The sequence below is a fragment of the Leucopleurus acutus genome (assembly GCF_964270905.1).
Source record: "Leucopleurus acutus genome assembly, chromosome: 10".
Classification (NCBI taxonomy): Eukaryota; Metazoa; Chordata; class Mammalia; order Artiodactyla; family Delphinidae; genus Leucopleurus; species Leucopleurus acutus.
This window is the reverse complement of record NC_139153.1, coordinates 33,691,588-33,709,369: the sequence shown is the minus strand read 5'-3', so window position 1 is coordinate 33,709,369 and position 17,782 is coordinate 33,691,588. Positions and strand designations below refer to the sequence as shown.

At 40.5% G+C, this 17,782-nt stretch overlaps 1 protein-coding gene across 1 annotated transcript in view; it reads right to left on the bottom strand.

The window, feature by feature from the left end:
* Nucleotides 1–17,782, bottom strand: part of ERC2 (ELKS/RAB6-interacting/CAST family member 2) — a gene marked incomplete at both ends in the record, with an annotated part of 834,864 nt that overhangs the window by 292,917 nt on the left and 524,165 nt on the right. Inside the window, one exon of the mRNA XM_082849011.1 lies at nt 6,391–6,551. Within this exon, the coding sequence (XP_082705137.1) occupies nt 6,391–6,551 (161 nt within the window). The remainder of the gene's footprint in view (nt 1–6,390; nt 6,552–17,782) is intronic.

The window sequence follows — 17,782 nt, the reverse complement described above, 5'->3', positions numbered from 1 at the left end:
GGATTTGCTGACATACCTCAGGAACAACCTCAAAAGGCTACAGAATTCTGACTGGTACAAAGCACCGAAGGAAGGCCTTCCTCCCCTTAAAGGACGATTGTGCTCTAGCACAATCATCTGAGGCAGCATAAATCAAGTCCATTTCTTTTCTCTCATTTCACCCCTTTAATAGCTGAAGGGAGAATCTGCCTCTTGGTCTTCTCTAGACTAACATTCCTCACCCATCAGCTATCCCAACCATGATGAGATTTTTCAGCTATTTCCAAACCTGTTCAGTCACCACATGACTCTCCCATAGTTTACCAACACTAGTACCCAGAAATGAACTCAGATATATACTGGACATGCATGCATACAAGTATATATCTGTTAGGAATACTATCTCTAAAAGTATAGTCGCAAAGTTATTTTTAAATGCTCAGTGAGATAACATACCAGTTGTCACTTTCTTTCCATACTTTGTTTATTTCAGCAAAGACTGCTAGTTGCCCCCAATACCCCACCACCCCTTTCCTTCCTTGGGTTCCCTAAGTGTTAGCTGGACATAGAGCCACCCAGCTACAGTCTGCATTTCCTGCCTTCTTGCATCTAAGTGTGACCATGTGACAAACAATTTCTGTTCACTTAGAACACTGGCTTAGATCGGTGCCTAAGGTGTAGAACAGTCCTTGCAAGCAATGAATGCTCAACAGCTATTTATCGAGTAAACTGTTAAATGACTCAGATGTTCGTGGATGGTATGTGCAACTTAAAGGGCAAGGAGATTCTCCCTTCTCCTTTCTCCTGTCTGCTTGCTGGAATGTGGATGGAACGGTTGGAGCTGAGGCAAAAACCTTGTATCATGAGATGGACACCTCTCATGTACAGAGAATAGCAAAGCTTCAAGGCAGAAGGAGTGTGGGTCCCTGGTGACTATGCAGCCACTTGTATGAGCTTCTGGAATGTGGGGTTTTCTGTTCCTCGCATTGAAGCTAATTAGACCATTCCACTATTCTAAAGTTATTTTCTTTGTAGTTAAGTTTTGCTTACCCACTTTATGTACAGCAAGCCTTTTCTCTTCCACTAAAGGCCCTAAGCCACCAACTTCAGCGTTACAAGAGAGAAACAGCAATTTTGAGTGGTAAGCTACTGTCCATCACGTGACTGCCTGCAGCTCAGACCACAATTGCTGTTTAATAAGCAGTTCTTCTCTCTGCCACCCGTCCTCAGTCACTGCAGGTAACTTAGAAAGCTGAGACAAGCTTCACTAGTGTTTTCGCTGACTCAATTTACTTTTAGAATTTAGCAGGAGGTAAATAAGGACAGACAGACTGGGACATTCTAGGACACATTAACATAGTATTTAATATGTAGTCTAAATTGTGCATGTCAAGGTTTTTCTAAACAAACCATTCATTGATTAGAGAAGGAATCGCACTGTAGCTGCCTCCCTATAAAAAACTGTTGAAAGCATGAGGTCAATTGGAATTTGAAGATGCGATCAGTGTATGCTAATTATAGTCAGTTTACCTAACATATTAATATGTCACACATTATACATATATGACTTCTACAGCTTATAAATCACTTTCTCATAAATGCATAATTTCATTCAATCTCCATAACATCTCTTGCAAATGAGTTTATCAATTTTAAGTAACAGTTGCCCTCAAAACTCCTCTCCCAGGCTCCATTTATCCTGTCCAAATTACCAGGCACTTAGGATTCCTTCCTAAAGAAATGCGATTTGTCTTTTCTCATGTTGGCATGAAGTAAAGAATAAATTGATTTTATCATTTTCTGCACCATGCTTCTCCTTTGAAGGGTACTTACCTAATGAGTGGCTCTCTCAAAAGAGATCCTAGATCAAAGAGGCCAACAGGATAATGCCTTGGAATAAGCCGGGGTCTTACCTCACTGTAAACTTCCTAAAATAGCCCAGTGTATACAAAGGCTTCTGAGGCTATCTAGAGAAGATGTCTAAAATGCAACAATACCCAGTAAATTAAGATGGATATCACAATGTCATCAGATGAGATACAGTACAGAGGTCCCCTTAAAATCTTTACATAAGTATGAGAAATCACCTCAAAAAGTCTAAAACATGCACTTCAAATTACATAACTTTTAACCAGCTCTCAAAACCCTTATTCATTCAGTGTTTAATACTAAATGGAACATATCAGTTAGCCTGCCTGCCTGCCTGTTAAATTACTATGCTAGTTTAAATCGTCTGAGCAAATGCACACAGACAGATTTTAAGTACAGTATCTCATGCCCTTCAATTCCTTTTAGCTACAGATATCAAATTCACCTGCCACAAATTAAATAATTGCGCTTTGGTTACTGGAACGTAAGCTCATTAACCGGCATTAATAAAACCAAACATATAGAATGATGTTCTTAATATTATTTTGATAAAACCCTTTAAGTAGAAGCAAGTGTAACAAAGATGAACCATTATGAAATGTTTTAGTAAGAGGTTTTAGATTTTTTTTAAGTAAAAGCGTAATCTTATACACAAGGGAAGGAGAATATTATGTTCTCGTATGAAAATGTATGGTTGGGAACTGTTAGTTCCTTCCGGTGTGGGAATAATGACTGGCAGTTAGAATACAAAGCAACGAAGATCAAACTGGAAAAGGGCATACTGGGGGGAAGAATGCTACGCAAGACAGAGTCAAAGGCTCCCTTTGGGCTCAGTTCCTAAAAGGCTTCTCAGACTATAGGGAGTGACAGGGCATGTCCCTTTTTACCCCAAATAACCATGACGGTCCTTACCTATGGAAGCAGATTTCTAAGTGGGATTCCAAACTCCTTTGGTTCCACAAGAAGCTACTTTATTCATCTACCTATTCATTTATTTACTTATTTATTTGTTCATTCATTTCCTTCACTCATTTTACTAAAATGCAAGCTTGATAAGGGCAGACATTTTTCTTTTTCCACCTAGAACAGGACCTACCACATAGTCGGTGCTCAAGAAATATTTATAAATTTTTGAACGAATTCATCCTTTCATTCCTCAAATGCAGGATTTATAAAATATGGAAGTACAATCTAATTTTGTTAAAAAATAGAGAGCATTTGTAAAGGTATATACCAAAATGCTACCAGTATCCACCTCTGCATGGTAGGATCGAGGTGGTTTTGTTTTTAAGTTTTGCTTCTCTGTTTCTTTCTTTTTTTTTTCCTAAAATGCACACTTTTACCCAAACAAATATCTAAAAGGCTGGCTGTCCTGTGGATGGGGCTCAGGTGAAATCTATGTAGCTCTGAAACAAAAACCAAGACAAGTGGGACGATTCCATGGAAAGCCACTTCAGTTCCATCTAAGGACAAATGAGCTACCTGCATGAGCCGTGGAACATGAACCACCACCTTATGAGCCCGTGACTTCCAAAGGAAGTGGTCTTCACCAGGGCCTGGTGATTTCCTTATTAGTCATTATGTGGACAGGAGTCTGGCTTACGTAGGCTGGAAGGTTGGACCCAGCTGCTTTCCAATACTAAAACTCCGTGCCATTTAATTTTGCAATGAATTTAACAGACACCACCTCTTATTTCAAAATCCCCTTTTATGTTTCAAAGCACTTTTACATATGCTGGTTTACATAATTTCAGTTCAGTATTTAAAAAAAAAAATCCTGCCCCTATAACAATTCTATAGAGTAGGCAGGGCAAGTATTATTACCTCCATGTTACCAAAGAAAAAACTGAGGCAACCAGAGAGTGATCTCCTTTAACGTTATCGTTCAGTTATAAGACCACATCTTCTTTCTCTTGACTCAAGGCCCCGTCCCTCTTTCTTCTAACACCACAGAGCCTCTCCCTTGCTACCAGGGCTGGGAAACTGGGTAGACTTGCCTAAAGCTGCTTGCACAATGCCTGTCAGTTGAATGAAAACCAACAGCGCCTGGCACAGAGTGACAGCAGATACAGTGATACATCCAGCTGACTGCTCCCACTAACTTACACTGATTTGGTTAATGCCAAGTAACCAATATGTCAACTCAGCTTAAAAATCAAGATTGACCAAACCATTTGGTTGACTTGAACAGCTGAAGAGGGTGATAAAACTAATTGGGGTTCTCAGTCAATGTAACTGCCCTGCACCTGTGTCCCCATACTCCTGGGAAGAAGCCCACTGGTAAGTGGGGCTTCTAGGCCAGTTAAATAGTGAATGAGGTCCATATTGGGCTTAATGAAGCAGGGCTTTGTTATTTTTACCAAAGGAATTAATAGGAATTTTGTATTTATTTTGCAGTGGCAGCAGATTAATAAGCACTTGGGCAATAATGTGGCAATTCACCAAAAGAGGTCTTAGTGAGGTGCTATCTGAAATCATGAAATTAAGTAGGAAAACATACGGAAAAAGTTTATATGTTTTAGAAAAATAAACCCAAATTTTAGATAAATGATACTCTTCACAAAGTATATTAAACAGATGACATATTTTCATTGGCTGATAGCGCCATTTACACACATATATCATTTTCTGTGTGCCAAGCCCTGCTCTGAGTGCCTCTCCTCACAACCACCCCACGAAAGTCATCATAGTTGGAAACTGGAGGGTCAGCGTTGTTAAGGTCATTTTCCCCCAAGTGACACAGCCACCAAGTGGAAGCAACAGGATTTCAACCCAGCTCTGATGACTCCCAAACCAGCATGCTTCACCATTACTTGTTCTCTCAAAACATTGAAAGTATATGCTCTTTTTATAAACAGGAAATAATGAAAGTTTCCTTATAATGGCATAATAAATCACTCCAGGAGCTGTAGAGTTAACTTGGGAACAGCTGCAGAACAACGAGAGAAACGAGGCTGAACTTGACACATAACAACACACAAGGAGGCAGAAGCCGGATAAGTGAAAGAGAAAGAATAAAGGCTGATGGAATCAATGTACTGGTATTATTAATAAATTATCGATCACATCGATAATGTCACAAATGCTTGAAATACTTTTCTTCCTAAGTACATAAAATCCAATCTCCAGCATTCAATCTCTTCATTGCTTCAACAAACAATTACTGAGCACAGTTCTAGGCAGCACAATTACTGAAGTGACTCAAACAGACAAAAGTTCTGGACTTGGTGGAGGTGACATAAGCTCCATGAGAAAATGAGGTAGTAGAAAGGGAGCCTGATTAGATTTTGGGTTTAATCCTGGCCAGATGTCCTTAAGCAAGTTACTTGAAATCTCGCTGAGTCTCAGTTCCCTCACCTCTAAACTGAGGATAATAATATCTGTTTTTATTATATCATCTTTTATTAGGAAAAATGAGAGTTTATAAGTGGAAATAAAACTACTTATTCTTTGGTCTTGGAGAAACTGAGGTAGTTGACGAGGAATAAAAGTTTTGTCCTCGTTATTAAATCCTTCAAAATATTTCATTCCATATTTTCCATGATCTAAGCTTCCTGGGTTTAATGTTAACCATGTGTAAGACTTGCAGGGTCAGGATAAGGTTATTCTTCCATACCTAGCCACCAATTTCAAAGTCTATGTTACAGGCTTAAGATGCCATAATTCTGTACATTTCCCCTTACTGTGGAAGGAGGTTGGATTTAAATTATATTTTAGTGATTATTTCATTTTAAAACTTACAGAAGGAGATGCTGCTTCTTGCCTATTTTTTCAGAAACAGATCCACAGCAATTGATTACCTCTAAAATCTTTGAGTAATTACCTTTACTATGATTTTCCATGGTTATATTGTTTCATTGTAAGAACGAAATAAAAGCTAGGTGAAGACAGGTGTGTCACAGGCCTACAGGAATGACCACTGCCCGACAACCAGCTGTACCTTTTTGATTAAATCAAAGACATTTATTCCAGTCTCCCCTCAGCCCTTACCTACCCAAGGAGACAGGGGGGCAGGGGGATTTCCAAGCCTGTTTTTATCGGCCCAGCAAATCAGAGTCCTGCTTTCTAAACAAAGAGGTGCCAACCTTGAGACTCTATGAACACCAACACAAGCCAGGCATTGTACACAAGTGAGAAGAATATAATTAGCAAAGTTATAGTCACAATTAGGAAATACCTCCTCAGAAAAGTTTCCACTTAACTCTGAGCAGGACTTAAATTACCATTGTGCTTAACAAGGCCTCTGTCCCTTGGCCAACTCAGACCTTTTCGGCAGATCTATTAGTGCCGTCCACAAAACACAGAGGCATGAAACCTCATGTTGGATTTTTTTTTTTTAAATAACAGATGTGAGACATGTGCAAACTGGGACGTGGAAGCTATAATTCAAAAAAATAAGAAGCGTAGTCATGGAAATAACTAGTCAAGTGTTAGCTAAATTATTATTTCTCCAAGCTTTCTTCCTCTTCTCTAGCCTTCCCTTTCTCATCCCTACAGAGAAGTCAGACAAGAGAGAGTAGGAAAGCAAAAATGGGTACTCACTTCATCTCCAGGATCTCCTCCAGCTGTTTTCTCCGCTCTATCCGGAGGTTGGCCAAGTGTGCTTCTTTTTCAGCCAGAGACTGCTGCGTGGAGGCAAGGCGAGCCTTGGTGGCGTCCAGTTCCTGTCTGGTCTTCTCCAGTGCATTCATCAGTTCCTCTATCTGTAAAGCACATGGAACGCAGTGTGTTATTTCTCCTCCATTCAAGCGCAAGGCACTTCGTGCTAGCCTATGTTCTGACAATAGACACAGAGGAATCAAAGCCATCCTTGAACGGGGCATTGTATCTTGGCATCCACTCTTTCTTTGTCACTAGTTAAAAATAAATATTTCAAACACAAGAAGTGTCCAAATTTCTCAAGGTCCTCATTCAATTGGATTATCCACTAACTTTTATAGAAACTATTTAATATATTTATTAGAAGTGGAGGGAGAGTGGCTTGACCCAACTTCAACCTGTTTGGCAAAAATCTCAGATACTGCCTCACTTCAGTTGGCTGAAGGCAACACTCAAAACGCATTTTGCCCGGCACAATATACTTCTGTGTGTAGGCCCCAGAGTATTCTGACAGGAAGTATTTCAAATTCATTCATGTTTTAACCTATCAAAGCCTTGTTTGGCAAAAGCGATTTGGTGTCCAAAGGGCCTCAGGGGCCTCCCTCTCACCTCACCTCCCTGTTTCACATTCAGGAAGCAAGGTTTGGCCAAAGGTAAACAGAATTCCAGCCACAAAAGGTTCAAGTTTGGTTTGCCCCTGAAGTTTGAGAGGGTTCTAAACTTGAAATAAATGACATGTAACTTTTATAGGGTGCTAATACACCATAGAAATAAGCCAGACTATCAAATATCCAGGGTTTTCAGCCAGGTCCCAAAAAATTGGACCAGGGAGCCCCCAAGGCAAGGCCTTATCCTCCCCAAACCACTGGAGGCTTTTAAAAGCCAACACACAACAATGAGGGCTGATGTTTATGGTTTTGTTCCAGAGACTTCCGTGGAGCAAGCTGGTGAAATGCCATCTCTTGCACAGATGCATGCTGCATCCACCCTGCTGATTTAAAACCATGGTTTCAGGAAGTTTCTAGGTTCCAGGGTTGATGTTTGGGTCACCCCTTCCAGCTGAACTTGGCAGAATGGGATCATCTATCACCAAAGTCAACAGAACGCCCTTCAAAACTTGTCAATGATATGTTAAGTTCCAATTCATAAAGACTTTCTACACAATTTCTGCAGTTTTACATGGAATGTATTCAGAATAAGCATTATAGTTCACATCCAAGGTAAATTACAGGATTTTAAGATTCAGGAAACCCTCCATTTTGCCCTGATAGAAGGAGGAAACTTGATGGCCATGTAATGTAAATAAAAGCCAAAACCAAAACCAGTTTAAAAAGCAAGGAACATAAACGATAACCTATGAAAGTCACAGAATTACACGTTTAATTGTAGGATAAATAGCATTATTCTTTAACTTCAGAAATATACAAAATTTAAAAATTAAAAAGCAATTTAACTTTTTAGGTTCTCATATAAGTTCACAGACTATCATAAATATAACTAGAAGCAATACTTGATGAGGCTGAAGCAGAGGTGGGTTTTCTTCTTTTATTTTGTCTTCTTTTTTCCCCTACTGTTGATATACTCAATAGCAGTGTTTAAAAATATATATATTAGTATTATGGTCATTCCAAGTGTGCCAACTCAGATGAAGTCTGCCTGACCCTCCATATGGGATGGCCTTTGTCCTCACGACCCCGTTTCCTTTCATAAATTGTTCTTTATCCCAAATGTACTATTTATCTCAGAGAAGAGGGAGAGTGTTGAGGATTCTCACCTGCTGAATCTCTTTCTCATTAATTGAACTGACCTGCTGGCAAACTACAGACACAGTATGCTACTCAGCTGGGTTTCCAAGTTCTTAGTTCACCTGCCACCTGACTCCTTAGGGCAGGCACTAACTAGTTTTATATTAACCCAACTTTAACAATTACACCTTAGAGTAATGACTTGCAGGCTTCCCTGGTCATTTCAGCAATAATCACATGGAGAAAACCTGGACACCTGAGAGATGTAATGCAGACTTTGACTGATGGAGATGCTTTTGGCTTCCAATGTCAATAATTCTTAGTTTGAGGTGAGACTGCTATTTTCAACACCTTGGAAGCAGAATCTCAAAATAGCTTCCCAGGCCAAGGCCTTTCACTCCTAATTCACCTGACCACTGAGGACTGCACACTGGACCACCTGGGGCACTGGCCTCAGATACACTGTTCTAGTCTTCGCACAGCCACTGTTTCTACCTGTAACTTTGTGCAAATAAGCACTTGATTCTTGGCGTCTCAGTTTCCCAGATGATGCCCATGGTACCTCCTGTGTTAGATGTTCTAGAGTTCTGCAAACTGTTTCCTTTACTACCAAAACAGGAGCATTAAAGAAGAAATGTTTCTGCCGCCATGGTGGCCATCAGGGTGGTTCACAATATTCTAGTTCCCCCCTTTCCAGGCACATGGTAGGACAACATTTCCCTCTCCCTTTAAGTTGGGTGGCGGTTTGGCCAAGAAAATCATTGTCATTTCAGGTAGAAGCATTTAAGTACTAGCAGTCAACCCCAACCTTCCGTTTTCCCTGCCATGATGAGCATAGAAGCATGTTTCAGATGATGTCTCCTTCAGCCTGAGTCCCTGAGGGACCACAATGAAGACCAAGGCCAACCCACATCACATAAGCAAGGTATGCACCGTTGCTGTACTACATCAAGAGATAAGGGGCCATTACCCCCAGCTTGACTTGGGCTGTCTTGACTGATGAACTGTCACACTTCCTATCAAGTGCTCTATAACACCTGCCTCCATCTCCCCCCTCCCCACCAGTCCCCTCTCATCAAGAGGAAGTGCTTCTTATTCTTGCTATCCCATGGAAACTCTACCTTTGCAGGCCACTGGTACCTTCCTTCTTGCCATATGTCTTTTCTTAATGTGTAGTCTGCACAGCTAAACAGTTCCCCAACTTCTTCCCCTCATTTGAAGTAACATTTTAGCTGGCTATGTATATGAAACTTATGCCTTAAAAACTACCAGATTTGAATCATGTCTCCATCACTCACTGTATGACTGACACAAGTTCCTTCATCTCTTTCAGCTTCAGTTTCTTTATCTGGAAACAGGAAATTATGTTGCTTATTCTATTAGATGTTTATGTATAGTAAGTGAGATGATGTAACCTATACATCATTTATTCTAACTGATATCAATAAAATAACACTTTTTCTTATAATAAGGTACACTCGTACAGAATCTAAAAGATACAGATATGAAATTTTTAAATGTTTCTTTTTATTTAGGTTAAATGACATTCTTTTTAGCTAAGATCACCCAAAATCCCACCACATGGATATAAACACTCTAAACAGTTTGTTTTAATTTCCCCATCTCTCTCTTTCTCTATTTGTGTGTATGTATAATTGAGATGCTATATATAATTTTCTAAATAGTTTTAAATAAATGTATCATTAGAAAGTTCTCCTTCTCATTACATAGTCTCTCTGAAACATGGTTTAATGGGTGAGTGGGGCTGTATCCATTCCCCATTTTCCTAAAAGCCAACCCTTCCCTTGGGCTCTCCGAAGCTCTCCTAAATTAGTAATCTATCTCCCCTGTTTCTTTTGCAAATTCTTCACCTTCCTGCGGTCCATAACTAGACCTTTCCCCTTAGGACTCTGTCCCAGAGACATTTTCCTCATCCATGTGGCTCCTCAGAAGGAGGATTGAGATTTGTCTCCACAGCTCTCAACTCTGATACTTTTCCACCCTTTGTCTCCTTTTATTCACTTAACATCGTTCACATATACTGAACCAACCATTGATTACTTCTGTTTGGATGTCATAATATCACTTTAAACTCACAACGATCCATGCACACGTAACTAAAACCAAATCCCTACCAGCCCTCCCAGCCCTCCCAACCTGCCACCCCCTAACACACTGGTAGCCCTGACCCTTTCTCAGTCACTCATGTTTAAGATCTCAGAACCACATTTGTCTCTTCCCTCTTTTATTTTCTATTCGTCATCAAGTCTTGTAGCTCTGTTTTAGGAATACTTCTTGGACCCATCATCCCTTTCTACCATGATTTTCGATGCTTCAAGCTTGGATCCCTTTCTGATAGGATTGAAAATAAGTGGGTGTGTTTGTGTGTGTTCCTAGCTTTTGTCTCTACCCCTACCCTAAATAAGGACATGGCTTTGCCTGATCAGCTTCTCCCCTACCAGAGTTATCTCTCAGCCAGTTCTGTGCCTGGATTTTAGGAAATGGGTAGCAGAGAGAACCTGTAAAACTGAGTGCAAAAGTATAATACTTTTAAGGGCAGGCTACAATGATTTATATAATAAAAAGGAAGGAGATACAAGTGAGAAGAGAAAGAGGAATAACGAGCCTGGAGATTGGGGACACAGAGGTTTGGTTTTGTTTTAAGGGCAGAATAAGATAATTGAGAAGGAAGAGAAAAAGGGAAGGGGGAAAAAGTTGCTAGGAGTTATTCCTGGGGTCCCTTCAATGTTTTCCAAAGATACAGATTGAAGGTTAGACTTCCCTTTTGATTTTTTTCAGCTGTTTTGACTGTGTGTCTCAATGTGACTTTGGACTGGGCCCTGTGGATTTGGGCTTCAAAGACGTCTAACAGGATTTACTGTTACAACTCATCTCCCTACTGTCAGGAAAATATGCCTAAACCATCAATAGTTTGTCAAAAATATCAACTGGTCTGGTTCCAGTATCTCAAGGGGCTCCTGCGATACCCAAAGTAGTTGTCTTCAGACTGTGTACCCTAGTGCACCAGGGGTTCCAAAAAGGCATCTGGGGGCTGATAGATCAGTGGAGGGGGAGGAGGAGTGTGAATGAACAGAGACCTCCGTCCACTATCACACATTCAAAGGGAGTTGTTCTACTTTGTTTTATAGATAGCGTTCCACTTAAGATTTAATTTGAATTTTTAAAATTTTAAGTATTTTGAAATACTGAGAATGGTTAAAATCATGGATTATGAAAGCAGACTGTACTAATAATACCTGCTTTACCACTTTTTAATTATAGAGCCTTGAGAAAGTGTCTGAGTTTCCTCATCTATAACAATGGTATGTCTCATAAGCATTACTGCAAGTATTAAATGAAGCAATCAAAGTAAAGCTCTTAGTGCAGGGACTGGCAAATATGAAAACACTTAGTACATTCTTAACGTAAGAGATAAGCACAGCATAGTGGTTACAAACAGAACTTAGGAGCTAGCCTACCACTAACTATCTGTGTCCTTCTGAGTCAGTTATAAAAGTTTTCTGAGCCCAGGTTTCTTCCTTGTGATGTGGGAACGTAGCTCAAAGGGGTTTTGTGAAGATTCAATGGGTTAACGTGTGTGATGCCCTAAGAACAATGCCAAGTACTTGGTGCCACAGAAGTGTCAGATCTTGTTAATAAAATGCCAGGAAGTATTCAACCCATTTTATGTTTGCTTATTACTGAATTCAAGATTTTGTGCTTGGTGTCACCTACCGTCAACCACACACACACATGTACACACACCCCTGGACTGCCCTATACCAACCCCTCCAATTACTGAAATCGCCTCTCCTTTAAGGCTCTGCCACAGGGCCCTGGCCTCCTTCACAGGTACAGTGATTAAATCTGGAGCTCTGAAAACAAGCAGACCTGGATCAAGTTTTGGCTCCACCAAAAGGATCTCTGTGACCTTAGGACAATATTAACCCAATGCTTCCTAAACTCTGTTTCACCTTTGAATCCTTTAGAAAGATTTTTAAAATCCTGATGTCATGGTAACACTCCTACCAACTAAATTAAAGTGTTTGAGGGTAGGAGTCAGGCATCAGTATTTAATTAAAGATGCAGATGATCCCAAAGTGATGCCAAAGTGCAAACTTGTCTGGGAACCCTGGACATTTGCTGACCTTTCTCTTAGCCTGAAGGTCCTCCTCTATAAAATAGGGAGGAGACAGAAGCTACCACACAGGATTGGCATGAGTATAAAGGGAGATAATACCCATAAAGCATCCAACCCTCTCTGCTAGAAACCCTGGAAGTGTCCAGTGTGTGACAGTTACCACTGTCCCTAGTATGGGTTCCTGGCCACATGATTTTCACCCAACCCAAGTGCCTTCAGTTCTTACCGTCTGCACCTGACTTTCTCCCACCTAATTAAACACCACTTCACATTTCTGCACAACTATTTCATGTGTGTGCTTAGTTGCTACAACTGGATTGTAATCCCCAGAGGGCAAGGACCACATCTCCGCCCTCTTTGTGGAAGGCCCTTCAGCCCCGACACAGAACCAGTGTCCACACTCAATAAATACCTGAGGAATGAGAGGAAGGGGAATGCAAAGATGTGATTCTGAAACACCTTCCTTTGAGCCACTTAGTGCAATGATGGATGAACTGTAAGTCTGAACTTGATACTTTCCTACCCCATCCATCAGTGGTCCCCTTGCCATCCTCACCAAATGCCCTTCAAGTTCTTGCTCTCTGTTTACCTCAAGCACCTTCTCTTTGCTATGGGGACAAGAGGGCTCAGTTACTCAGCCCCTGAATGGATGGAACCCCTATGCTCAGTGCCACCCCATCAGCCACCAAGAGCACCCAGGAACCCGTGAGTTTCTAGGTGGCACAATAAAAGTGTCCCAGGCCTTGAGCTGGGGTCGAAGCAAGCAGCTTTTAATCCTGCTCTGCATTCTACTCGCTTTTTGCCCGGGACCTGGGAGACGGGCAGTCCTTTCATCATCCCACCATTTCGTCTCACTGGGCGTCTCCTACGTGCCGGGCATTCTGCTAGACGCAAGCAACAGGCTCATCCTCAGAAGCTGTCTGGTTGGGCAGGCAAGCTTGAATCAAACAACGTTTTAATTACAATAGTGATTTAAAAAAAAAAAAAACCGCTAAAGGAAAGGACTGAGTGATGAGCAAGACTTAAACCAAAGCCAGTCTTGCCCGAGGCCTCACGGCCCACCTCCCCAAGGCAGGTAAGTGGGAGCGGCCTGCTGAAGAGGAGGGAAACAACACGTGCTGGGGGGCCCAGGCTGGGGGCCATGTGGTTCTGCTCAGTAGGGAATTGCTACTGGAAGCATCACAATGATTATGAGCCAATAAACACTTCTGAGAAGTCCAGCAGGAAAGCAACCCATGTGTCTCTATTCAACACAGCGCTTGCTTATTTTGGAAGCACATCTATTGATAATTCACCCGACAATAATATTTCCTGGGGGTAAAAAAGTTTTAGAAAGGCTGTCTTATTCCTAAAAGGCCATCCTTGATGAAAAGAGATTCACAGCAACCTCAGAAATCTTCTGTAATACTTAACATGTTCCACTTAAAAGAATTTCCTAAAAGGTCCCCAAATATGGTAAGACTGGAATTCTGATCCTATATCTAGAAAACTAAGATTACATTTATTTATTTTATTTTTTTTGTGGTACGCGGGCCTCTCACTGTTGTGGCCTCTCCCGTTGCGGAGCGCAGGCTCCAGACGCGCAGGCCCAGCGGCCACGGCTCACGGGCCCAGCCTCTCCGCGACATGCGGGATCTTCCTGGACCGGGGCACGAACCCGTGTCCCCTGCATCGGCAGGCGGACTCTCAACCACTGCGCCACCAGGGAAGCCCTAAGATTACATTTTAAAATATATATTGGTTTGGTGTTACATATCTAGAACATAGTAAGTAAAGGTTTCTTCAAGCTAGATGACTACTTGGTCTCACCAATTAAACTAAACAAAAACCCCTAAGTAATTGTGTGTCGTTTCTGATTTTATTAGTCATCCTATGTGGCAGATTATAAAAATTCTCTTATAAAATGGTTAAGGTACAAGGACTATTCAAATGTATTTGAATAATTCTTAACTCTGTACACTTTAAGAAAAATGAAGCTATCAAACGAATTTCTAAAGGGTCTAAGCTTACACCCAGCTCTGGAGAAACTGTCAAAACTTTTAAAGTGAATAGTGGAGCTTTAAAACAATAAAATAAAAAACCTGTTTAAGACCTTAAATCATTAACATGTGTCGACTTAAACTTACACATACATTTGTGTTGTTTAACTAAATATCTGAAAACCAGCTTCTCTCTCAGTTATCTGCCAAGAGCCCCACTCCCTGTTCTGTGTGTTTCTTCCTGACACGTGGCAACATCCAGTGCTTTTCAAGAGGCTCACTTGGCAACAGCTGATCTTCAAATATTTTGATAAAACAGTTTGTTTCTTAAATTATATGTCAGTATTGAGTTAGTATCTATTTTGTGTTAATGATGTGGAATTTTAAAACAGCTTTTAAAACCATATGTTAAAAAATACACAGGCTCTTCTGCCTTTCCCCTTAACCATCCATCCTAGTTTTCTGTCTTCGCTACATCCTGAGTGCAAGAGGATGGTAGTTTTCAGTCTGCACCAGAACACAGAGCCAAGGAAATCCCCGTATCCCAGGTTACAGCAAAACTGGAATGTGAATTGGTCCTGTGGGAATAGCTGGGACTTGGCCCAGCTCTGCTCTGGGCACAGAGGAGGTCACACTAAGATCAGAAGGTAAAGATAAACGCTGAAACCCTCCCTCCTCAACAGCAACAACTTCTTAGACAGTGATGCTGTGGGCCGAAGGATCTGTTAAAACAAGGACTACTAATCTTATTTTTCCAATTACTCTTATCTGACATTTCTATCTCCACCTCCCTCCCACCTCCCCACTGCTGCCTTAGAGTGACACCTTTTGGAAAAGGTTGAAACTGAAAATCCCCAGATTGCTTTCTGCCTGGACCTGGCTACCCTTAAGATTGTGTTTGGGATTTGTTTTTTCCTCACTGAAGTTAAACTTCTGGGAGCTTTGCTTAAAAGTGTCACCTCTGATCCTTCAGCTGCAGACAAATACCCACATCAAGTGAGGGTGTTTGGGCTTGAGCTCTTCGATTCTGACTCCAATTTAAACTCCCCCTTTTCCCCCTACTCCCCCAAGGCTTACTGACAAAATTTCACATCACAATAAAGGATGGATGGAGAAGAAATGTGTAAAATACATACATTCTGACTGAACAGATTCCGTGCTGGAGTACAGATGAGTAACAGTTTCTCCAGAAGGCCCTTGAGCACTCTTCATTCCAGATCGGATTTGGCTCAGTGGAACCTCCCTGAGAAACAGGCTGTGAATATACACTTCTGTGTATGTCTGGTGTAGATACTTACTGAGCAACTGGGAGGCATTTTTACTTTGCATGTGCACAGTTCTGCAGCACAGCAAAGAGCTGATTTTTTTTCCCTAACAGAGTCTCACATTCTTGAGAAGCAGTACAGAGAGTGGCTAACTGTGTGGACTCTGAAGCCAGAGGTCTTAGGTCCCAAACAAGATCCAGCCACATGCTGACCGTGAAAAAGGTACTTGAGCTCTATGTACGTCAGTTTCTTTCTCTGTAAATGTGGATAACAGCTGCACCTCCCAGAGTCCTTATGAAGAATACCTGACTTACAATAGTTACATGCTTGGCACACAGAAAGTGCACAGTAACGTGTAATCATCAACAGTGATGTTAGTTTGAACACTAGCTCTTACTTTTCAGCCTATGAGAGGATGAGTAAGCAAGAGAAAGTACTGAATTTCCATTTTCTTACATTTTCAGAAAGACAACACTTTTCACCTTCAATGGAACGGCGAAATTTTTTACTCAGAAATCTATTTATAACAAACCAAATTAATCACCCACAAAATATGCTAAATTCCAAACACAATTATAAAGGAACTCATGAAGATATCAGAGCAGCATGGTCCCATAAAACTTCCTGCAATGATGACAAGGTCCTAATTTGTACTTTCCAATATACATGCCACTGCTACATGTGGCTACAGAGCACTGGAAATATGACCGGCACCACTGAGGAACTGAATTTTTAATGTTATATAATCTTAATTAATTAAAATTAAAATTTCAATATCCATATGTCTAGTGGTTACTGTATTGGAAAGAGCCAGAGCATCAAAATTTTACAACTTTTATTGTCCAAGGGTGATGTTTAGAAATTATTTCAATTTTTGTGGAAAGTGCTTCTTTTTTGAACAGATGAGAAAAACTTTTTAAATTCCTTTACATTCAGTGTATCTTATGAATTAGCATTTGACCCAGTGATTTCACTTTAGGAATTTATTCTAAGGATATAATAAGGGATGTGTCCAGAGAAATTTATTCCAAGGATATAATAAACATATTCATCAGTGTTGTTTATAAAAATCAGAAAAATTATGCATGTGTGTATATACATATTATATGTATAGATATACACACAAACATAAACACAAGTACAAACATATACAAACATACACATATGTACCCTCACCTTTCAAAGAAATTAGTTAAATAAATTACGGGGTGTGTGTGTGTGTGTGTGTGTGTGTGTGTGTATGTGTGTGTAAATGTTGCAAAGAAAGTGGATAGTAAATTGCAGGCATCCAATTGTTGAGATGTTGGTCAGACATTAAATACTAAATAGAAAGATTTAATGGAAAAGAAAGATGTTCATGAAATCCTAACTGAGAAAAGCAGGTTAGTAAATGATAAATACAATACAATCCCAACTATATGTAGGTTTCTAAATGAATATTGATAGAAAAAAAGACTAGAAGGAAAGGCATCAAAATATGCATAACAGGTTTGCTTCTAAGCTTAGAGATTTCAGGTAATGTATTATATTCTTCTTTGTACTTGTTGATGCAAATATGAATCACTAATGTAAAAAGAGAGTAAGTTTTAAAAATTGCAACCATAGCTCTGAAACAGAAACAGACTCACAGACATAGAAAACTTGTGGTTGCTAAGGGGGAGGGGAGGTGGGAGAGGGAAGTATTGGGAGTTTGGGATCAGCAGATGCAAACTATTATATGTAGGATGGATAAACAACAAGGTCCTACTGTACAGCACAGGGAACTATATTCAATATCCTGTGATAAACCATAATGGAAAAGAATATGAAAAAGAATATATATATATGTATAACTGAGTCACTTTGCAGTACAGCAGAAATTAGCATAACATTGTAAATCAACTATACTTCAATAAAATTCAAAAAAGTTTTTTTTACAGTTGCAACAAAGGAAGGTCTGCAGAGAAAGTACTTCTGCTCCCACGGAAAAATTAGTTGCTGGTAGACCATGGCCTCCGAAGGATAGTAATAAAGCAGAAATCCAGAGCAGGGTGGGGCCCTCTGGTGGCAGCTATGGTGGCAACTACTGTCAGCCAAAATAACCTTAAGACAGGCCACACTTTGTAGCATGGTTTCTTTGCCCCGACAGTCACTTAGATTTATGCTGATTATAATCCGGGTTCACCAGGGAGTGCCTGAGTGTTAGTGACTCCACAGCTGTCAACA